The sequence below is a fragment of the Meleagris gallopavo genome, chromosome 1 (assembly GCF_905368555.1).
Source record: "Meleagris gallopavo chromosome 1, MGAL_WU_HG_1.1, whole genome shotgun sequence".
Lineage (NCBI taxonomy): Eukaryota > Metazoa > Chordata > Aves > Galliformes > Phasianidae > Meleagris > Meleagris gallopavo.
Window position 1 is genome coordinate 113,766,119 of NC_139404.1, and position 18,959 is coordinate 113,785,077.

The following is an 18,959-nucleotide window of genomic DNA, read 5'->3' on the forward strand; positions in this document are numbered from 1 at the left end:
CATTTACATGCCTGCTGGAGATGCTGAGAGCCATTTGGCCTTTTCAAGGATCTACTTGGTAGAATCCTGTGGGATAAGGCCTTGGAGTCCAAGAAAGCTAGTTTAACATTCAATTATCACCTCTCCCAAATTCATGAGCGATGCTTTCCAATAGTGGGGAATTCAGGCAAAATTGCCTGGAGGCCTGCCTGAGTGAACAAGGAGCTAGCCAAACTCAAATACAAAATGTAAGCGTTCAGAGGATGGAAGCAAGGACAGGTAACCAAGGAGGAACAGAGACACTGTCAGAGCCTCTAGGGATGAAGTTAGTGAAGCTAAAGCCCAAATAGAATTGAATTTGATGAGGGATGCCAAGGGCAACAAGAAGGGCTTCTGCATGTACTTGATAGAATGGTTTCGATTGGAAGAGACCTTAAATGTTATCTAGCTCCAAACCTGTGTCATGGAACAGGGGCATCTTGCACTAGACCAGGTTGCTTAAGGTCCCATCCAACCTGGCCTTGGAAAAGTCTACATCAGTGACAAAAGAAAGACTGGAAAATACAGACTTCCTGAATGAAACGAGAACCAATTATAGAAGACAGGGAAAACTCTGAGGTACTGAATGTGTTCTGTGTCTCAGCAAGACCAACATTCAAGGATGCCAGGCTGCAGAGACCAAGAGGAAAGGCTGGAGCAATGAAGAATGTACTGTTGGTGGAATGGACCAGGTCACGGAGTATTTAAGCATGCCAAACATTCTTAAGTGATAGAATTCACCTGTTAATGTTGAGGATGCTGACAGATTTGATTGTGAGCTGCTCTGTATGATCTTTGTTGGAGCATGGCAACTCGTAGAAGTGCCTAAAGACTGGGGGAAGACAAATGTCATTCCTGTCTTCATGAGGGAAGAGAAGGAAGACCCAGGGAACTACAGGGCTCAATTCTTGAGAAGGTGATGGAAAAGCTCATCTTGGAGACCCTTTTCAGGCTTTTGAAAGACAAGAAAATAATCAGAAGTAGTTAGCATGGATTTACTATAAGGGGGTGTGATGCCTGTCCAGCCTGATAAGCTTCTGTAATACCATGACTAGCCTGATAGGTGATGTGAGAGCAGTGAATATTGTCTTCCTGGATTTGATAAGCCTTTGGCAGTGCCCCCCCATAACATCCTCATAGAGTAGTAGCTGATGAAGTATGGGCTGGCTGAGGAAATAGTGGAATAGATTGAAAACTAGCTAAAAGGCCAGGACAGGAGGGTGGTGATCAGATCCAGCAATGTGCCCATGGCTCTAAGAAAGCTAACAGTACACTTGGCTGTATTAGGCAAAGTTTTACCAGCAGGTCAAGACAGATGATCCTTCCCCTCTACTCAGCACTAATGAAGTTGTACCTGAAGTGCTGTGACTGGTTCTAGGCTCTCCATTAGAAGAGAAAAATACTAGGAGTGCAATGTAAGACTGTGGATATTATCAAAGGACTGGAGCACCTCTCCTGCAAGGAGAGATTGAGAGAGCTGAGTCTGTTCAGCATGGAGAAGAAGAGGCTCAGGGGGATCTCAATGTGTATAAATACCTGAAAGGAGGGCGCAAAGAAAGCAGAGCTAGGCTTAGTGGTGCCAAGTCTAGAGGCATTGTTCCATCTAAACATTAGGAAACAGTTTGTCACTGTGACTGAATACTGGCATAGATTGCGCAGAGAGAGGCTGTGGAGTCTCCTTCTTCAAAAATCTTCAAAAGCTGCCTGGATATGGTCTTGAGCAACCTGTTCTAGATGTCCATTCTTGAGCACAGGGTTGGATCAGATGATCTCCGGAGTTCCCTTCCAACCTCAACTGTTCTGTGATTCTGTGAATAAAAAGCAATCACACTGTTTTGACGTAGGCCTGTCGTGTTATCAGGCGAGTTGGACTCAATGCTCTCTTGAGGTCCCTTTCTAACCCCCATGATTCTGTGATTCTTCCTCCTGGATAAATGCTAGAAAATACATAGAAAGTATATTGTTTGTCAAGCTATTTGAAGGAACTGATTTAAAGTCGTCTTTGACTTAGGATAAAAGTAAGATTATTGGAATTTAAAATGTGGTAGGACATCGGGTCATTCTTAACAGGATGATGTTGGAGTGCAAGTAAGAAACTATTATGTTTTAAGCTATTAAACCTTCAGCAGTATCTGGGGCCTAACAGAAGTGACTTGTTTTTGTTTTTAATTTAGTATGGTTAAAGTGACTCTTTACAGAAGTAAAATACTTAAACTAGTTTGTGAAATCTGATTATTTTAGATGTGCTGTAAGAAAAAAGAAAAAGTGTTATCTATGTAGAAAAATTACCCATCCTCCTTCTCTTCTAAAATAAGAAAAAAAAAATTTTCTTTTTTTCTTTTTTTAGAACATCCAAACAATTCCAAACAGACTGCACGGACTCAGCCAAGAGATGAAGACTTTGAAGGAGCTCCATGGAACTGTGATAGCTGCACCTTTCTAAATCACCCAGCACTAAATCGCTGTGAGCAGTGTGAAATGCCACGATACACTTGAAAATCAAGAAGGGGCTTCATTGGGTTGAAAACAGGCTCTCAAGCCAACAGCTGTAGGAGAAGGAAACATGGGGAACCTTTCAGTCCATTTGCCCGGCCTTTGCTTGTCTCCAATCTTCATAGTGCAAAGGGGTGGGGGAAATGTGTTAAGATGTTTCTGCTTTGTGACACACTAAGAAAGAAATAAAGGTGAAATTCTTTCTTATCCTATTACAGTGAGCAAAGCAGAAAACAAAACCTGAAAATGTAAAAGGATTAATTTCAGGAGGAATGTATGCAGGAAAGCAAATAACTACTGGTGTTTAGTCCTGTGGTTGCAGTTACTGCTTAGTAGCTCTTAAAAAATAAATAAATAAATAAATTAAAAAAAAAAAAAATCAAGTTATAGGACTCTTAGTAATGGTATGAAATGTTACACTGATCACAAAAAACTGAAGAGCCAGAGTTGATTTAACCTGGCTTACAGCTAGCTGGAAAACAAAGGCTCCCTGTGCTTCTAGATTGTAAGCTAATGAATAAGAAGACAGGTAAATGCAAACATAAATTTTTCAATGTATAGAAAGAGAAGGGTAAAAAAAGACACAAAAATACCCTTCTCCTTGTTGTTTTTTTTTTTTTTTTTTGTAATTGCTGCTTTTTTCAGGGTAATTTATGCCTACAAAAAATTACTGTTTGAAATAGTGACCTAAGGTGACTAGACGAGATACTGTGTGAGTGTTACAGAGAGTTCAAATCAGAGGTAATTTTTTACAATCCCTTTTGCTTGTACAGTGCTCACCTGGCTGTGTCAATATTGGTAATAAACAAAGAATGAATTCTACCATATTATGAATGAAGATACTACTGCATGCTTTCATTAGACCATTGTGTTTAAAAGCGAAAAGTATGCTTTTATATACAATTTTCTAAGACTGTGCTGTAGCAGCACAGTGACATGCCAAACACAGACTACTCCAGATTCTGTTTGAATGACTTGAGCTCAGCCATGATTATGTATGAGAAGTGTTTGTACCCAGTTTCTTAGGCTTTTTCAGCTTCCAATTTATGAAGAATTCATGATGTTTACAGCACAGAAGCTACCTTCTGTCCCAGTTCAAAGTTAGCTGAAAAATAATTAATCAATTAGCTCTTCAGTTCAGGTTTGTTTGCACATTGTTAATAAACCAGCCTGTATAAAGTAGCAGATGGCAGATCTTGAGAAAAATTACACACTGCATTCTTCTTATTTTGATCAGGAAATATTTGCCGTAGGTTGAAGTACGCAAGACTTGCAGCTGAAAATCATACTGGTACTTTCATGCATACAATCTACTGTATTATAAAGATGATCTTCAATTTGTCAGAATGCTTCAGAATGCTGTAATAAAGCACTCATTATTTTTGGAATTGAACTTGGTTTTGGGCAGCTGAATGATTGTGTTTCAAAACTGTGACTGAGTAGGATGTTTTGTGTACCATTCAGAAGCCAGAACAGTGCATTGGAGTTTTTATGGTGTAACTTCCTCAAGAATCAGAGATGAAACCAAGCATGTCAGCTGAATTCTGGTAATTGACTTCATAACTGTGAGGCAAAACATGCTAGCTAAACCTCACCAGGAGAGATTCAAACTATTTCATTTTAAATTCTTCTTAATTCATGGCAATCCTATCCATATGATCAATTACCACAATTAATTTGTTGCGTGATAACATTTTAAACTGTGGTAGAACAATCATGTCTGAATTCTTATTTAAAAGCAGGCAGCACTTGTTAGAGGTGGGTGGAGGAAAATTTATCTTGACTTCATTGCTCAATCTGGTGTCTTCTCTCCGCGCAGTTTATAAAGATGATGGTAGAAAAAATAAACTGTGACCTTAGATGAGGAACCAGTATTTGGCATTTTTCAATATGTTCTTGCACTAATTAAATCTTCAGCATAATTTTAAATAAGCTAAAAGAACTCCAGCCATCGGTGTGCACCACAGATGAGCAAAACAAAGTCAAAGGCATCAGAGATAGTTTCTCTCTGTTCCCTTCTTCTCTTTTATGCTATGTGAGGAGCTCATCATGTGAGGAATCAATGTCCACATAAAGTTAGAAAACAACTATTAATTGTGTTCGTGTAAGTGGACATGTTGACAGTACTGATAATGAGAAAACAGATGAGCAGAAGCATTATACCTAGGATAAGCAATACCACTGCTGTTACTGGCTGTATAATGAATTACTCAGAACAATACCAGTAACTTCATGACTTTTCTATCATGATGCCTTTGCCTTTGTATTATTTCAGTTTTCTATTCATTTGTACTTCTGTTGAAATTCCAGAAGCATTTGTTTGCTGGAATACAAAATGACAGCAATTAAAATGGCAGTCAGCAAATGAGAGTAGGTGTTGTGCATCATTATGGTTGTCATTTTCTGACAGAATAGATGCTATTTTTGATTAAAAATAAAAACTCGTGCAGTCCAGTAATTCTCTGAAATAACTATAAGTGCGTAGTGTCTGGTGTTAACAGAGACATCTTAAGTCTTAGCCATAGCTGCACCAGAAGAAAAAGAAGGCTGCCTTGACACCAAGATACTTTCTGGAAGACTGAGTGAGTGCCATTAAAATGTAAGTGAATTCCATTGTACCAACAGTTTTACTCCAGTCATTCACTACTCTCATTTGTTGTTTGTACAAAAAAAAAAAAAAAGAAACAAACCCTCCATTGTTTTCCTTTACTTGTAAATGCCCTTGCAGAGACATTAATAGTGAAAACTTTACATGGTGCTTAAATATTTTTGATTTCTTAGAATGTAAATTGTATTTTGAATGATAATTCATTTTCCTTCTGAAAGCAGGTGATTTCATACCCGAAATGAATTGTAGATTATGCCAAAAAAAAAAAAAAAAAAGGTTGGTTTGTGTAATATTTATTGAATGCACATAAAACCCTGATGTCGGCTGGCATATAAAAATGCACTGTATTGTATAAAACTTTTGTGTGTATGTGTGAATGGTGGGATGCTGATGCCATTGTGTTGAGTTAATGCACTACTTGTTTTTTCTTTGTTTTCCTTAATGATGGAGTTCTCCCTCAAACATGTTACTAGATTGATAGAGTTTGTAACTGACTGGGACATTTGAATATTCAAAGTGATTTCATTGTTCACTGAAATTTTATAAAGCTAATTTTATATTTACTGTGCTATTAAGATGAAATCCCTATAAGTATAGAATACTACTGTAGTTCTTTAAAAGTTTATTTAGAGTGGGGCTTGTGGAAAATGATTCAGAGTATAGTAAACCAAAAAAAAAAGAATTCTGAACTTTCAATCTACTTTTAATTTGATGTAATTATTAGTCTTGTTTGGTTGAAGAGGAAAGGGGTGGGAAGTCAAGCAAAAGGAAGTACTTTGTAAAATGTAGTCTTAGATCAGATTGAACTGTGTATCTGTGTGTCTGTGGTATGTGTGTGTTCCTCTTGAAATCTGGGAGGTGTGGTGAAAAGGTGTAATAATTCTTAAAAGAGCTGGTCTCAGTACTATGTTATGCTACTAAGTCACATTTTTAAAAATACCCCTTCAGTTACTTTATCTCTCCCAGTTATACATCTCTCTCAGTTCAGTTTCCAAATATTTTTGCATTTTAAATCGATTGTAAAAACCCTTTGAAACTGAAATAAAAATACTTGAGTTGAAATGGAGACAAGAAAAAATGAAAACAAAAACGAATGTTTAAAAAAAAAAAAAAGAATGTGAGAATATTGTCATCGGGATGATAGTTACTGTTTAAAATTCAGTGATACACCCTAGAATGTGAAAATGACTATCCTTACAAGAAGTGGACCGTTGGACATAAACAATTCATCAGCTTCTTTGGCACAATAGAACTTACGTGCTCTGTACTACAACGACTCTCCATCCCGTGAAGAAAGAAGACGTGCGCAACTACACATCTCATAGTCAGTACTATGTCAGTTTCTATGTGCTGCTGCGTTTGTTTTGTTTCCAAATGTCAGCGTTATTTGAAGCTGGCCATGACTGAATTTTGCTAGATTCTTCAGTTTCGGGCTTTCATTGCTGTTTATGTCCATCAATATTAATGCGACTATTTTCTTGGTTTTGAATAATCGTAAGTCGGTGGAGTTAATGCAATATTATAATCCTGGACTTTCAGTACATTTGAAATGATTTTAAAAAATTGTGTTCTTGGAATTTATTTATTTATGGTGGCACCAGTGTATCTAATCCATATTTCCTGCTGTGTGAAACCCTGTTAAATTTTTTTCATTAAAACAAGAAGACACGATCTTGTTTAATCCTGTATATATGGTGTCTACATTCTAGATTTGTGTATGCTGTGAATGAACTTATTACTAAGAGATGAAATTGTATAAAGGCATTCAGAGGCTATGCATGCATGGTACCTCCAGAAAGTGCATACTCCGAGTTGCAGATTCCTGCAAAATAAATTAATAAAACTAAGCAAACATCACATCCTGCATTTGTTCTTGTATATAGTAGGAAAGATTTAAAAATACAGCCTTTTTGCTTTCATCATCAAATTGTCTCTAGTCTTCTGCAGCTATAGCAAATCTCTTTCAGGGGGTGGGGATTTTCTTCTTGTGGTCAGTGTGATTCTCATGAGGCAATGGCTGAATATTGAACTGAGATTCAAATCCTGTTTCTCTGAATATCAGGTTGTACTAGCAGGTGTCCCATTGAGATTATGAGTATTCTGTGCAGTTAATGGTGTAGAAACAGGGCTCAGGATGTTCTGTGTTGATAACTTTTTTGTTTCTGAATGGAACGTTGTTATTGGAGGAATAGCTTTATACACTTACAGCGGCTTTTGTTTGCAGTTTTGATTACAGGCATTCTGGCTTATCCTAGGCAGCACTGAGTATATGATAACAAAAGTCTGTCTTCAGCTACAGTCTCTAAGACAGAGGCTTTGTGGCAGAGTTGAGAAGATGAGTAGCATATAAACGAATTGTCTGCATACCAATTTATTAGCGTATATTCTTAATAACCTTGATGGTAACAGTTCATACCATACCATAAAGCTTGAAAGCTCTATAGCTGTATTACAGCTGTATTTTTATTCACATTACGATTTCAGTCATAAAACGTGTTCTGATCTAATAAACCCACTTCTACATGTGATTTTTTGTCAGCAAGTGTGTAAGAATGTAGTTGTGCATTCCTTTTGCTAAACTGAATTGGCTTCTGTAGAAATTCCAGGTTAGGTTTGTATTTTAATCAAGCATTCAATTCTTTCATTTTAGAAATCGCTCCAATTGAAAGATTCTTTTTTTTATTATTTATTTGGAAAAAGGCTTTAAAATGTTAAGGTACCTTTTAAAGTATGCTGTATTAACAGAGAGAAGTCCAAACTGAAAGGCATACATCTAACAACGGATTCTGCCAGCTAATTTATTTTTTCCACTGAAGTATCTATATCTTTATGTAAAGCTATTTGTGTTATTCATAAACATGGCTTGGTTTTGACCTGTGAAGTTTGAGAGACGATTTCTACTGTTATGTGGCACATCTTCCAGGAATTATATCCCAGTTCTTCTAACTTGTCAAGGCGATCCATAGTGCTGGGTAAGTACTGCTTTTTCTTTTTTTTTAATTTGCATGCTGTGTGGTTGTCAGTACACTGTTTAGAAGGAGGAAGCTTAGATGAACAATTTCATCTAACAACTGGTCTCCAAATGAAAGCATATGAAATAGGTTACCTAAAACTTTGTAGAAACCCTGTGAAGTTGTTTGAGAAAGGGCTATGCTAATTTTTAGATTGACAGTAAAAAATCCTCTTGCAGAAGTGCCATTTATTTTACACATAAAATTTATATTACATAAATATAAAATGTATATTTATTTTTATATTCTTCCTTGGAAGCAGTAGTTGTTCGTCAAAACACTCTGTAGATGATTTATTTCCAGATAATTTATTTTGCAACTTAAAACATTTGAGGTACTTGGTAATTTCTCAGATTCAGCTTTGAAGATTTTGACAGTTTAATTATCCCTTTTTTTCACACCGTAATGACCTTGTTGATGTCAGCAAAAGCTTCCTTGATAGGTTTGCTTTTAAAAACAGAAGTAAATATATTACTGCTTTTAGAAAAACAAAGCCAAAAAGCCCTTTAAAACTTGTGATACTGGTGACACTTGATTTTTGACTGAAAGCTCAATGGTTTTCAAAAGCGTTTTGAGAAAAGTTGAGGGATTTGGTTGGGTGTTTCTTTTTGCATATATTGCTGTTATCAATATGCTGTTAACAATTAGTACCAAACTCTGATGTTAAGTTGCAAAGGTGTGGGATAGCAGTGTACCTGCAGCTGCTATTTGGCTGAAGTGACATACACTGTGCCTTTGGGGAGCATTGAACAGCCATCTATGTAGGTCACTTCAGAAGTAATGCCTCCGTCAAAACTAGAAGAAAGAGCACAGTAACACAATTTGATAGAGCAAATTCTCAGCTATGAAACGCTTTGCTTCCTCACCCTCGAAGAAGGGACAGTTTTGGAGCTGCTTGAGAGTCAAGAACTTGGATCAGCCAAAGCTGCCCTACATCAAGACTTAAATCACAGCCTGGGGAATGTTCATCATAAGCTTTCACGGCCTCCTTACTGATTTGTTCTGGAGTGTCCTGAACCAGCCTTGCAAATTGCTGGTATTAGGGAATACTAGGGAATATACCTCCCCTTAAATTTTCTTCTCTGATTTTGAGTCCATTCGATTATTTCTTAGCAAAGCTGAAGTTACCTTTGCCAGTAATGTAAAGGGGTCTCTACAGAGTACAGTGTGCTTGGGAGAGTGCTTCACTGCTAATGAGAGTGACTCTGCCTGAGGTCTGGATCCATGGGTTTGTAGGCCTGTAATCCATCCTCCGTTTTGACGGAGGCATTACTTCTGAAGTGACCTACATACATGGCTGCTCAATGCTTCCCAAAGGCACTGTGTATGTCATTTCAGCCAAATAGCAGCTGCAAGCGCACTGCTATGTAAGGGATGTAAGGGATAACATTCAAACTTGAGACAGATGCATAGCTTTGGAGTAAGCAGAGTCTGAGGAACCTTTGATGTGTCTTTATGATGATTTGTGAGTTTTTTCCTCTAAGTAGATGTCTGTATAGATTTTGCTTTCACCAGGATGAGCAGCTGTTCAGTGAAAGGCATCAGTCATCTTTTGTCACCACAGGTATGGAGGCCTTACTGATTGGCTTAGTCGCTGCTCCAGTTGTTCTTAAGCCAAATGGATATTCTTGTTCTTTCCTTCTTTCTTTTTTATTATGACCAATAATGGAATATGACCACAATTCTATTGTTGATCATCAACTTTAAGAAACTGAAAACTTCAAAGCTATTGAGAGTTGGTAATAAGTGACCTCAACAGGCTGGAAAGGTGAGCCCGGGTGAACCTGATGAGGTTCAGCACTTGTTTTGCAGTCCAAGTTTTGCACTTGGACTGGAAGAATCCCAGGCATCCATACAGACTGGAAGGAGCGGTCCTTGAGAGCAGCCCTGCAGAGAAAGACCTGGGGGTCCTGATGGATGAAAAGCTTAACATGAGCCAGCAATATGCCCTTGCAGCTCAGAAAGCAAATGGTATCCTGGACTCCATCAGAAGAGGGGTGGCCAGCAGGGACAGGGAGGTGATTGTCCCTCTCTACTCTGCTCTTGTGAGGCCCCATCTGGAGTACTGTGTCCAGGCCTGGAGCCCCAGTACAAGAAAGAAAGCTGTTGGGGAGGGTCCAGAGGAGAGCTATGAAGATGATTGGGGGACTTGAGCACCTCCCCTACGAAGACATGCTGAGGGAGCTGAACTTGTTCAGCTGGAGAAAAGGCTGCGGGGTGACCTCATTGAAGCCTTTCAGTACCTAAAGGGAGCCTACAAACAGGAAGAGAATCAACTCTTTGAAAGGGTAGATAACAGCAGGACATGGGGAAAGTTTTAGGTTGAGGGAGGGAAGATTCAGGTTGTATGTCAGGGGGAAGTTCTTTACAGAGAGAGTGGTGAGATGCTGGCACAGGCTGCCCAGAGAGGTTGTGGATGCCCCGTCCCTGGAGGTGTTCAAGGCCAGGTTGGATGGGGCTCTGGGCAGCCTGGTCTAGTATTAAATTGGGGAGATTGGAGGCCCTGCCTATGTCAGGGGGGTTAGGGGATGATCCTTGAGATCCGTTCCAATCCTGGCCATTCTGTGATTCTGTAAGTGTACACTGATACTCTTTGCAGTTACTGATATCTCAGGTCACTGTTGTACCATACAGAAGGAACAAGAAAAATAACTTACAAATCCACAAGGCAAATCCTTAAAATATGATTTTGAATCATATTTACATCATTTACCATTACTTAAGTGAAACTATTTGAGAAGCAGACTGACTGGCCATTCTGTAGACTTTGTAAAGAGCTCAGATCAATGCAACTAGTAAGAATTGTCATTGTACGTATGACACCAGCTGCCAGACAAAATTTGCTTATTTTGTAGAACTGACATTAAATACATGAAAAAATGTGTATTTTAAAATATAAACTAATGATCTTGTCACAATTTGATTAAATAGAATACTGTGTAATCTGCCTGCACAATGTCCTCATCTATTTGTTTATGCATTAATTATAGTATTAAAACAGACAACCATCAGACTTCTCAAGAGACTGATAACAAGATACTTTTTATTTTAAACTGTAGCAATAAAGAGCTTACCAAACATGATACTATGTTCATAGCAGTGTTCCATCATGTTTTCCTGGCTCACTGCCTCTAGTTCTACTCCAAGTTGAAATATATCCTTCTTTGATGAAGCAGTTTCCCCAGGTATTTGATGGCTCCTTGACTAATCTTGTTTTCTGGATTTCAAAAATCTTCCAAATTTCTACTTTTCAAGTCTGTAACACTTCTTAGTGCAAATGATCACCTTGTGAGCAATATTTCTGTAACTGAAGTGGATTGGGAAGAGAAACAGTCCGGCTAGATTAACTATGAGGTTCTGTCACCCTCATCTGCTAACTCTGCTTTTGAGCACTTAACAGCTGCATGCATACAGGGTCATGAAGAATACTCTTGTCATGATGAATACTCTTCACCATTGAAATACTATGCTTGTGATGTTATTCCATCTCAGGTCACCTCGCAGCCTTCTCTTCTCCAGGCTGAACAGCCCCAGCTCTCTCAGCCTGTCCTAATAGGACAGGTGTTCCATCCCTTGGATCATTTTTGTGGCCCTCCTCTGGATGCATCCCAGCAGGTTCATGTCTCTCCTGTACTGAGGACTCCACATCTGGATGCAGTACTCCAGGTGATGCCTCAGCAGTACAGAATAGAGGGGCAGGATCACCTCCTTTACCTGCTGGCCATGCTTCTTTGGACACAGCTCAGAGTACAGTTGGCTTTCTGTGCTGTGAGGGCTCACTGCTGGTTCGTGTCCAGCTCACCTTCCACCAGCACTCCTAGGTTCTTTTTGACAGCTCTGTGCTCCATCCTTACATCCCCCAACTTTCAGTGGGGATTGCTACAATCCAGGTGCAAGACCTGCACTTGGATTTGCTGAATCTCATGAGTTTCACCTGGGCCCACTGCTCAAGTCTGTCTACATCTCTCTAGACCTGAGAGGCAGGGTGCCTGCACCCATCAGAATGGATGCAGAAACACCGACTGAACTCCTAGGCAAATGTGCAGCTGTCCTGGCCTCCTGCTGCAGAGTGTCTGAGCCTTTCATGGGCAGATCTGGGGCACGGAAGCACTGCACCTCATCTCTGCCAGGCTGTGGGTCTGGCAGCCCCAGGAGGCTGCTGTTAACGCAGCAATGAAAATGCACATCAGAAGATACAGTACCTCAGGAAGAGCACCGCAAAGAAAACTTGAGAAAGAGGCATAATGATAACATTAACCACAGAGTAATAGCACAACATTACATTAAATATGACTAAGCTATTTAAGTGTATTCTGGTTGTGAAATTACCTAACCACCAAAGGAGGAAATACAGATGTTTTTATGAACTATAAAAATCACCAAGGGTGTGAAATTCCCACATGCTGTTGCCTGGCTTTGAAAATGAAACTGGGTTTATTGCAGCAGTGAATGTGGGGTATATAAATGTTTCCCAGTGGTTTTCAAAGCTGTTCCTTAAAGCTGGAAGTGAAAGATAACTGCGTTGCTCTTTTTCTGGCTCACAAATTCTGCTGACATAAAATTTGTTCAATGAGAGAAACCACTTTGAAAGAAGTTCTCTATCCAGGGACCTGTGTCTTACCCCAAGTAAATAACTTATTGTCTCCTGTTGTATATGACAACACACACACACGCACACACACACAAAGTTTTCAACAAATGTACATCTAAAGGCATATGAAAAACATAATCCTAACTCTTCAGTCGTAACAGCAAATAACATGCTGAACACTTCATGCAAGTTCATTTAAAATTCTCTCATTTCATTTTTTTCCCAAATTCTGGCAGTAGAGAGGTAGAGGTTCAGCTTCTTCAGTGACCAGAGTAAGGGCTACATCATTGTGGTGGTGTCAGAGAGAAAGGGTTGAAGTAGGACCTTTCACAAGAGATGATTAATGCGTCCAGGTCTGTGATTCACATATGAATTCAGTAACCTCAAAGCTCATCATACTTCTAATGTTATGTCTTCCTGATTTGTTTCTTTTTCTTTTTGATGTAGAGACTTTGTGCTTAACTTCTTATTAAAAACACACCCCTCAAAAAGAAGACTAGGGAGCCTACAGGAAAGCTAGGGAGGGACTCTCTTCAGAGAATGTAGTAACAAAGAATAACGACTTTAAGTTGAAAGATAGTAGACTTGGATTAGATACAAGGAGGAAATTCCTTACCCTGAGGGTGGTGAGGCGCCGGCACAGCTGCCCAGAGAAGCTGTGGTGCCCTGGAGGCGCTCAAGGCCAGGTTGGATGGGACCCTGGGAAGCCTGAGCTGGTGGGGGGCAGCCCTGCCTATGGGGTTGTGGTGGGTGGGCTTTGAGGTCCCTTTCAACCCAAACCATTCTATCAATGTTGCATTTATTATGGATGAAATGGGGTTTTTTTTAGAAATATTTTACTGTTTAGTTGTTTGTTTCCTCCTAATTTTCTCACGTTGCGTGGTAGGACTGCATGGCTGTTCCCAGTCTTTGTACCAAAGACCAAATGCACAGCTTGACAGATAAAGAGTTTCTATCTCATGTTTTCCTAATCTTGTCATCTGTCCGAAGATCTCAAATTATCTGCACTCTAAAGTGTTTCTCTGCACTATGTCAGGTTTGTGTAAATGGCCAACAAACCTCTACAATGGAGAATCTTCAGGATACGGACAAGGAAAATGTGCTTTTGAAACTCAAGTGTAAACTATAGGGAGTGACCACATCTGTTGTGAAGGAAGATGAACTTAGCACCAGGGGGACTGGAAGATGACTTGTTTTTTCTGTGTAGGTAAGTGTCTCTGTCAGTTGAATTAGTTGTAGGCTGTGTGAATAGCCTCATTTGACCTCACTAGAAGAGCATGAATGTCTTTATGGGACAGCCAGATCAGCATGGGCCAAGCGGCTACGTGGTTCAGCCCAACACTGAGTGCAGAATCCAAGCAATCTGCAAAATTAACTTGGAAGAAAGCAACGGGCTTGAGTTGGCTTCAAGCAACGTGCTCCTTCCTGGCAATTAGGATGCCTGACATCCTGACAATGAGTGTATAGAGGTCAGTAATGGGAATCATGTTTTTACTGTCACTCATCCGTACTGCAATTGCTATACTGAGTTGTGATTACGGTAAGTTTATCTGCTACATCAAGATCCTCTGTTTCATCAAATACCTTCAAGCAGGTAAAATGAGTATTGAAACATTAAGCCCTCCTCATGTGGACTATCTGAAAAGGCCTGGCCAGAGAGTGCTGGGCTCTGGCAGCTTGCCATTCCTCTCCCCATGGGGCTGCTAGCTGTGGGGCTGTTTGTTGCCTCAGCACTAACAAATCCCCCTCCTGATCAGGGTTGACGGGTTACTTACTAAACAGAAATAGAGGGAAGGAGAGATCAGCTGAAAGAATTAGAGTTGACTGTTGCTGCACACAACAGAATTTTCGGATCTGCTTTTAATATTAACTTGCAATAAATTGCAATTTAAATACCTTATTTTGACTCTCTCTTTCATCACCTTGACTGTAGTTTCTTCATTTTTTCCCCCCACCTGAATGGGTACAGACTGCAACCAAAATAGTTTTCTGACAGTTTAGGGTTTACGTTTCTCAGGCATTGACAACGTAAGCCAACTTCTACAAAGAAGTAAAACGGATTTCAGACGTGTTCTCATGCAAAGTGGTGATGAAGGTGCAGTGCATACCTTCTAGTCTCCACAGGATCTATAGAATCACTGATGTTGGAAAAGACCACTACAATCATCTAGTCCAACCGCTGATCCGTCATCATGTGCCCACTAACCATGGCCCTGTGTTTGTGAACGTATTGGTTCATGTATAAGGGCTCATTTACAGGTAAAAGGAGGACCAGAACAGAACCATGAGCAACTGGCAGAAAAACTCTGTTCGGACAGGTGCTGCAGCACTGTACCAGCTTTGGCTGTTTGGTGCATCTGAAGTTACTGCCCCCACAGCTGGTTGGGAATCCAGATAAGGTCAACCTACAGTATTGCTGCAGAAACAAAGTGTTAGGACGTGGCATCTTCTTTGCCAAGTCCTGTCACTTCTGAAATGGCCATCTGAGCATGTATTCCCCAGATCACCAAGAGTCAGGAGACTGTGCTGGGCTCTGCAGAAAGTGCTTTGCCTTTTCCATGGAAGGAAATAGTGGGAAGATTGAAAAAATGAAAAGAAACAAGGGATGTGCAGATGAAGAAATGGGGATGGCATTGCTTGTTTTATTTAAGAAAATATAGTAACATTAAGGGTATCATTTATCTCACCTGAGCTTGGATAGCTGCACAACTGATGTCTACATCAGAGCTACTCATTTTGGGTCCTCTTTTAAAATGGAGAGCAGCAGGCACAGGAATGGGATCCATCTAGCCTACGTTAGCAGCCTCCTGTAAAACAACACTTATTTCACCCCAAAAGCACCTCTTTCCCTTTGCAAGCAGAAAAACAAGCCACCTACTTCTAACAAGATGATGAATTCTACCTTATGACCCATATTCCAGCTACTGTAGGCTGCTTCTTCAAAGACTATAGCAGTGAAATGCCGTGATCGATTGGCACTTGATGCGGGGCTGTGAATGGGGAGCAGAATGACGTGGAAATACTGGGGGCATTTCGTTAACTTCTGGTGCTGAATTTGTGTTTGTAGTCACCTGAATCATAAATTCAGCCACTTATTATGGATGTGGTAATGATGATTAATTTACCCCTGAACGTGTCAGAGCAAAGAAATAATAACAGCATAATACCAAACACCTTTACTTGCCATTGCCCTCCTGCATGAAAAGTCACCTCAGACGTTTCTTTCTGTGCTCAATTCAAATATGGATTTACTGTGAAAAATGGGGAAAATAAGTTTAGAAACTTCTATCTTTCTGTTTTGTTATCTCTTCTGGAAAAATAAAAGTATCTGCCTGCCTCTCATTTTTAAGCAATATTGAAGAAAGAGCACTCTTCACTGCCTCTTCTCTGTCACTCCAGACCCGTTGTATGCTGGAGTCACAAAAAGGACCTGTCAGACATACATCCTGCTTTGCTCTCTTTCAGAGGCACTGCATTCTGCAAGCTAATTATTCTACATGGTTAACTCAGGCTTTGTAAATGTTAAAAAATAAATAAATAAAAGAGGAGGGGCATGAAGATGATCAGAGGGCTGGAGCACCTCCCCTACAAGGACAAACTGAGAGAAATGGGGCTCTTCAGTCTGAAGAAGAGAAGGCTCTGCAGGACCTTATAGCAGTCTTCCAGTACCTGAGGGGGGACTACAGGAAAGCTGGGGAGGGATATTTTATAAGGGCACATAGTGACAGAATGAGGGAAAACTTTTTAACTAGAAGTAGATTTAGACTAGATATTAGAAAGAAATCCTTTGCTGTGAGAATGGTGAGACACTGGAACAGGTTGCCCAGTGAGGGTGTGGATGCCCCTTCTCTGGAAGCATTCAAAGCCAGGCTGGATGGGGCTTTGAGCAACCTGGTCTAGAGGGAAGTGTCCCTTCTATAGCGAGTGGTTGGAACTAGATGATCTTAAAGCTGCCTTCCAACCCAAACCATTCTATGATTCTACAAAATGGCAGGCAAGCTGAGCTCGTAGTGAGAGGAGAGTGGCTCTTCTGTCTTGATCTAGTAGATTATAGAGTATGATCTTTGGCTTTCTACTAGCTGAAAAAATCAGAAATGGGAAGTCCACGTCAGATGAAGACACAATGTATGCTGTCCGAAGAGATATAGGCTATAAATTTCACAGCATCACTGGAAACCTCATGAATCTTTGGTGACCAAACATGCAGCGCTGCTTCTTTTCACTGCCAACAGGTGTGCTAATTGCACTAACCCTGCATGACTCAGTTTTGCCTCTCAGCTCTGAGTGGGCTAACGTGGTGATGAAAGCCCAGATAATCCTTTGATACGTACCTCTTAGCGATCATGTTCCATTTGTTCTCACCATGCAGTAGTACAGAATTTCTAACGGGTTCATCACAAGGCCCTCTTCAAGGATTTCAACCATGTCCTACAAAGCAGCTGTATTATCACATATTGGAATGATGGCCCTTGCCTTCCAGGAGCAGGAGAACAAGGAGAAGAAGCTGAGAGCACGACTCCTGTGGATATGGGAGAAATTATAACCTAATGTACATTCATCTTTATCTCCACATCAGCTTGTGTAAGCAACAACAGTAGAAATTAATCTGTAGTGATGATGGTGCAGGGCACTTCTTGCAGCACATAATGTTTTGGTATTGTTTTTTGCCTTCCAATTTTCGTAATTATTGTGTTTTTGTTAAACTGCAGTTAATTCAGTGAATTTAACAAAGAAAAGCTACCTACAAGGAAAAATTCATGGTACAACCCACAAGATGGATAATCATAGCTGTTCTGTTTTCATCTGACAGCACCATATGGATAAGCAGGCTGTTTGGTATGGCAGAGGGCTGTGTGTGTATGCACAGACACAACAGATAACTAACTTATGGCAAGCTCATCCCTGGGGAGCTCCACACTCACATACTTACACGTGTTAAAATAATAAGAAATGCATTACAGTGTTGAACCTACCAACAGCTGTAGTCACATATTATATTATAACCATAATTAGTCTTGCTTTGTATGCTTGACCAAACATACTACACTGTATATTTTCATCTACTTTTGCATGGAACAAAAAACATGTTTAAGGATTATTTATATTTGCTTTTTTAATGTTATCTTTCTGTTAAATCTTATACCTACGTAATTCGTCGCATTGTAGTGAAGTTCTTAAAAACTGCAAACTGGCCCTAAGTAATTGAGACAACAGTTAGAAGAAAGATCCCAGAGCAGCAGGAGGGTTTCTAACACAAAATTAGAAGCAATTCCTGTGTTTCCTCTGTAACAGTCTCTTCTGTTCAGTAAAAAAGTGTCTGGCCTTCTGGATCCAAAGGTAACCTCCTTTGTTTCCACCCATTTTTAAATGCTAAGAGCACCAAGGCAGTGCGTGGTCAGCTCCAGCTTGATGACAGCATCATGGGAACAGTTATCACCAGTTTGTGCATTACCATCTGCTCTAACTTTTCCAAGTGCCCAGATATATGCTAAAACATCCGGAAAAACACACTGGTCCAGAATACCAGGAAAGCTTCCCTTTCCCTTTCCCACAACTCAGCCTTCCAGCAGTCCTGAGCTTAGAAAATTACTTTTCTAATAAAACAAGAGAATAGCTTTTGAGAAGCTATAGAGCTGGTCTCCATCAGAGTGCCACAGAAGCCATCAGCCCTCTCAGCCAGCTGAGCACAACTGCTCTTTCCATATAAGGGGCACAACCACAGAAGCCCCTTTTGGGCAGTTTTGGTGGAATGCCAGCCTAGACACCATGGAGGAAAACATCATTGTCTTCTTAATTGGTCCTACAAAGCAAAACCAAGCTGACAATAAAATACGATCTTCACTATTAGTACTAATTATTAAACAACTGGTGAAGGACATAATTGTCAACAAGTTATAGTATTAATATTAGTAAATTACTGCATCAGTTAGGAAAAGCTATTCTGCTGAGAGCCAGCACAATGTGAATAAGATACTTTGCAATGTACATGTTAACTTACTAAATGAAGTGTTCAGTGTAGGTAATAAAAGCCTTGGAAAGTATATTGAAAGTATAAAAAAAGTAGATACAGACAAAACACAGTTTTTTAAATGTTGTACCGAGGTAGAAAAAAAAAATCCTCCATGTGGACAGATAGAAATATGCTGGCTGGTCCTTATCAGTTTGAAAGAAATTTAGATAGGTAAATGGAAAGTCCTAAACACTGCTGAAGAGCCATGTAAATGTTTTTTGCCATCAG

At 39.9% G+C, this 18,959-nt stretch overlaps 2 protein-coding genes across 7 annotated transcripts in view; one reads left to right on the forward strand and one right to left on the reverse strand.

The window, feature by feature from the left end:
- The window catches only part of TAB3 (TGF-beta activated kinase 1 (MAP3K7) binding protein 3), a 40,431-nt gene extending 33,455 nt beyond the window's left edge, over positions 1-6,976 (forward strand). For all 4 annotated transcript variants that reach the window (XM_085210355.1, XM_085210366.1, XM_085210375.1 and 1 more), the window contains one exon: positions 2,366-6,976. In XM_085210355.1, the coding sequence (XP_085066481.1) occupies positions 2,366-2,514 (149 nt within the window). In that variant the 3' untranslated portion in view covers positions 2,515-6,976. The remainder of the gene's footprint in view (positions 1-2,365) is intronic.
- Positions 6,977-11,154: 4,178 nt separating this feature from the next.
- GK (glycerol kinase) overlaps positions 11,155-18,959 on the reverse strand; it is a 61,740-nt gene continuing 53,935 nt past the window's right edge. The window contains exons 21-22 of one of the 3 annotated variants that reach the window (XR_014879934.1): positions 17,053-17,240; positions 11,155-11,437 (exon numbers count right to left, since the gene is read on the reverse strand). The gene's annotated coding sequence lies outside the window, so the exon portion shown is untranslated. Of the gene's footprint in view, positions 17,241-18,959 lie in introns of all 3 variants that reach the window. The other 2 variants (XR_014879928.1, XR_014879927.1) reach the window with 2 other exon arrangements.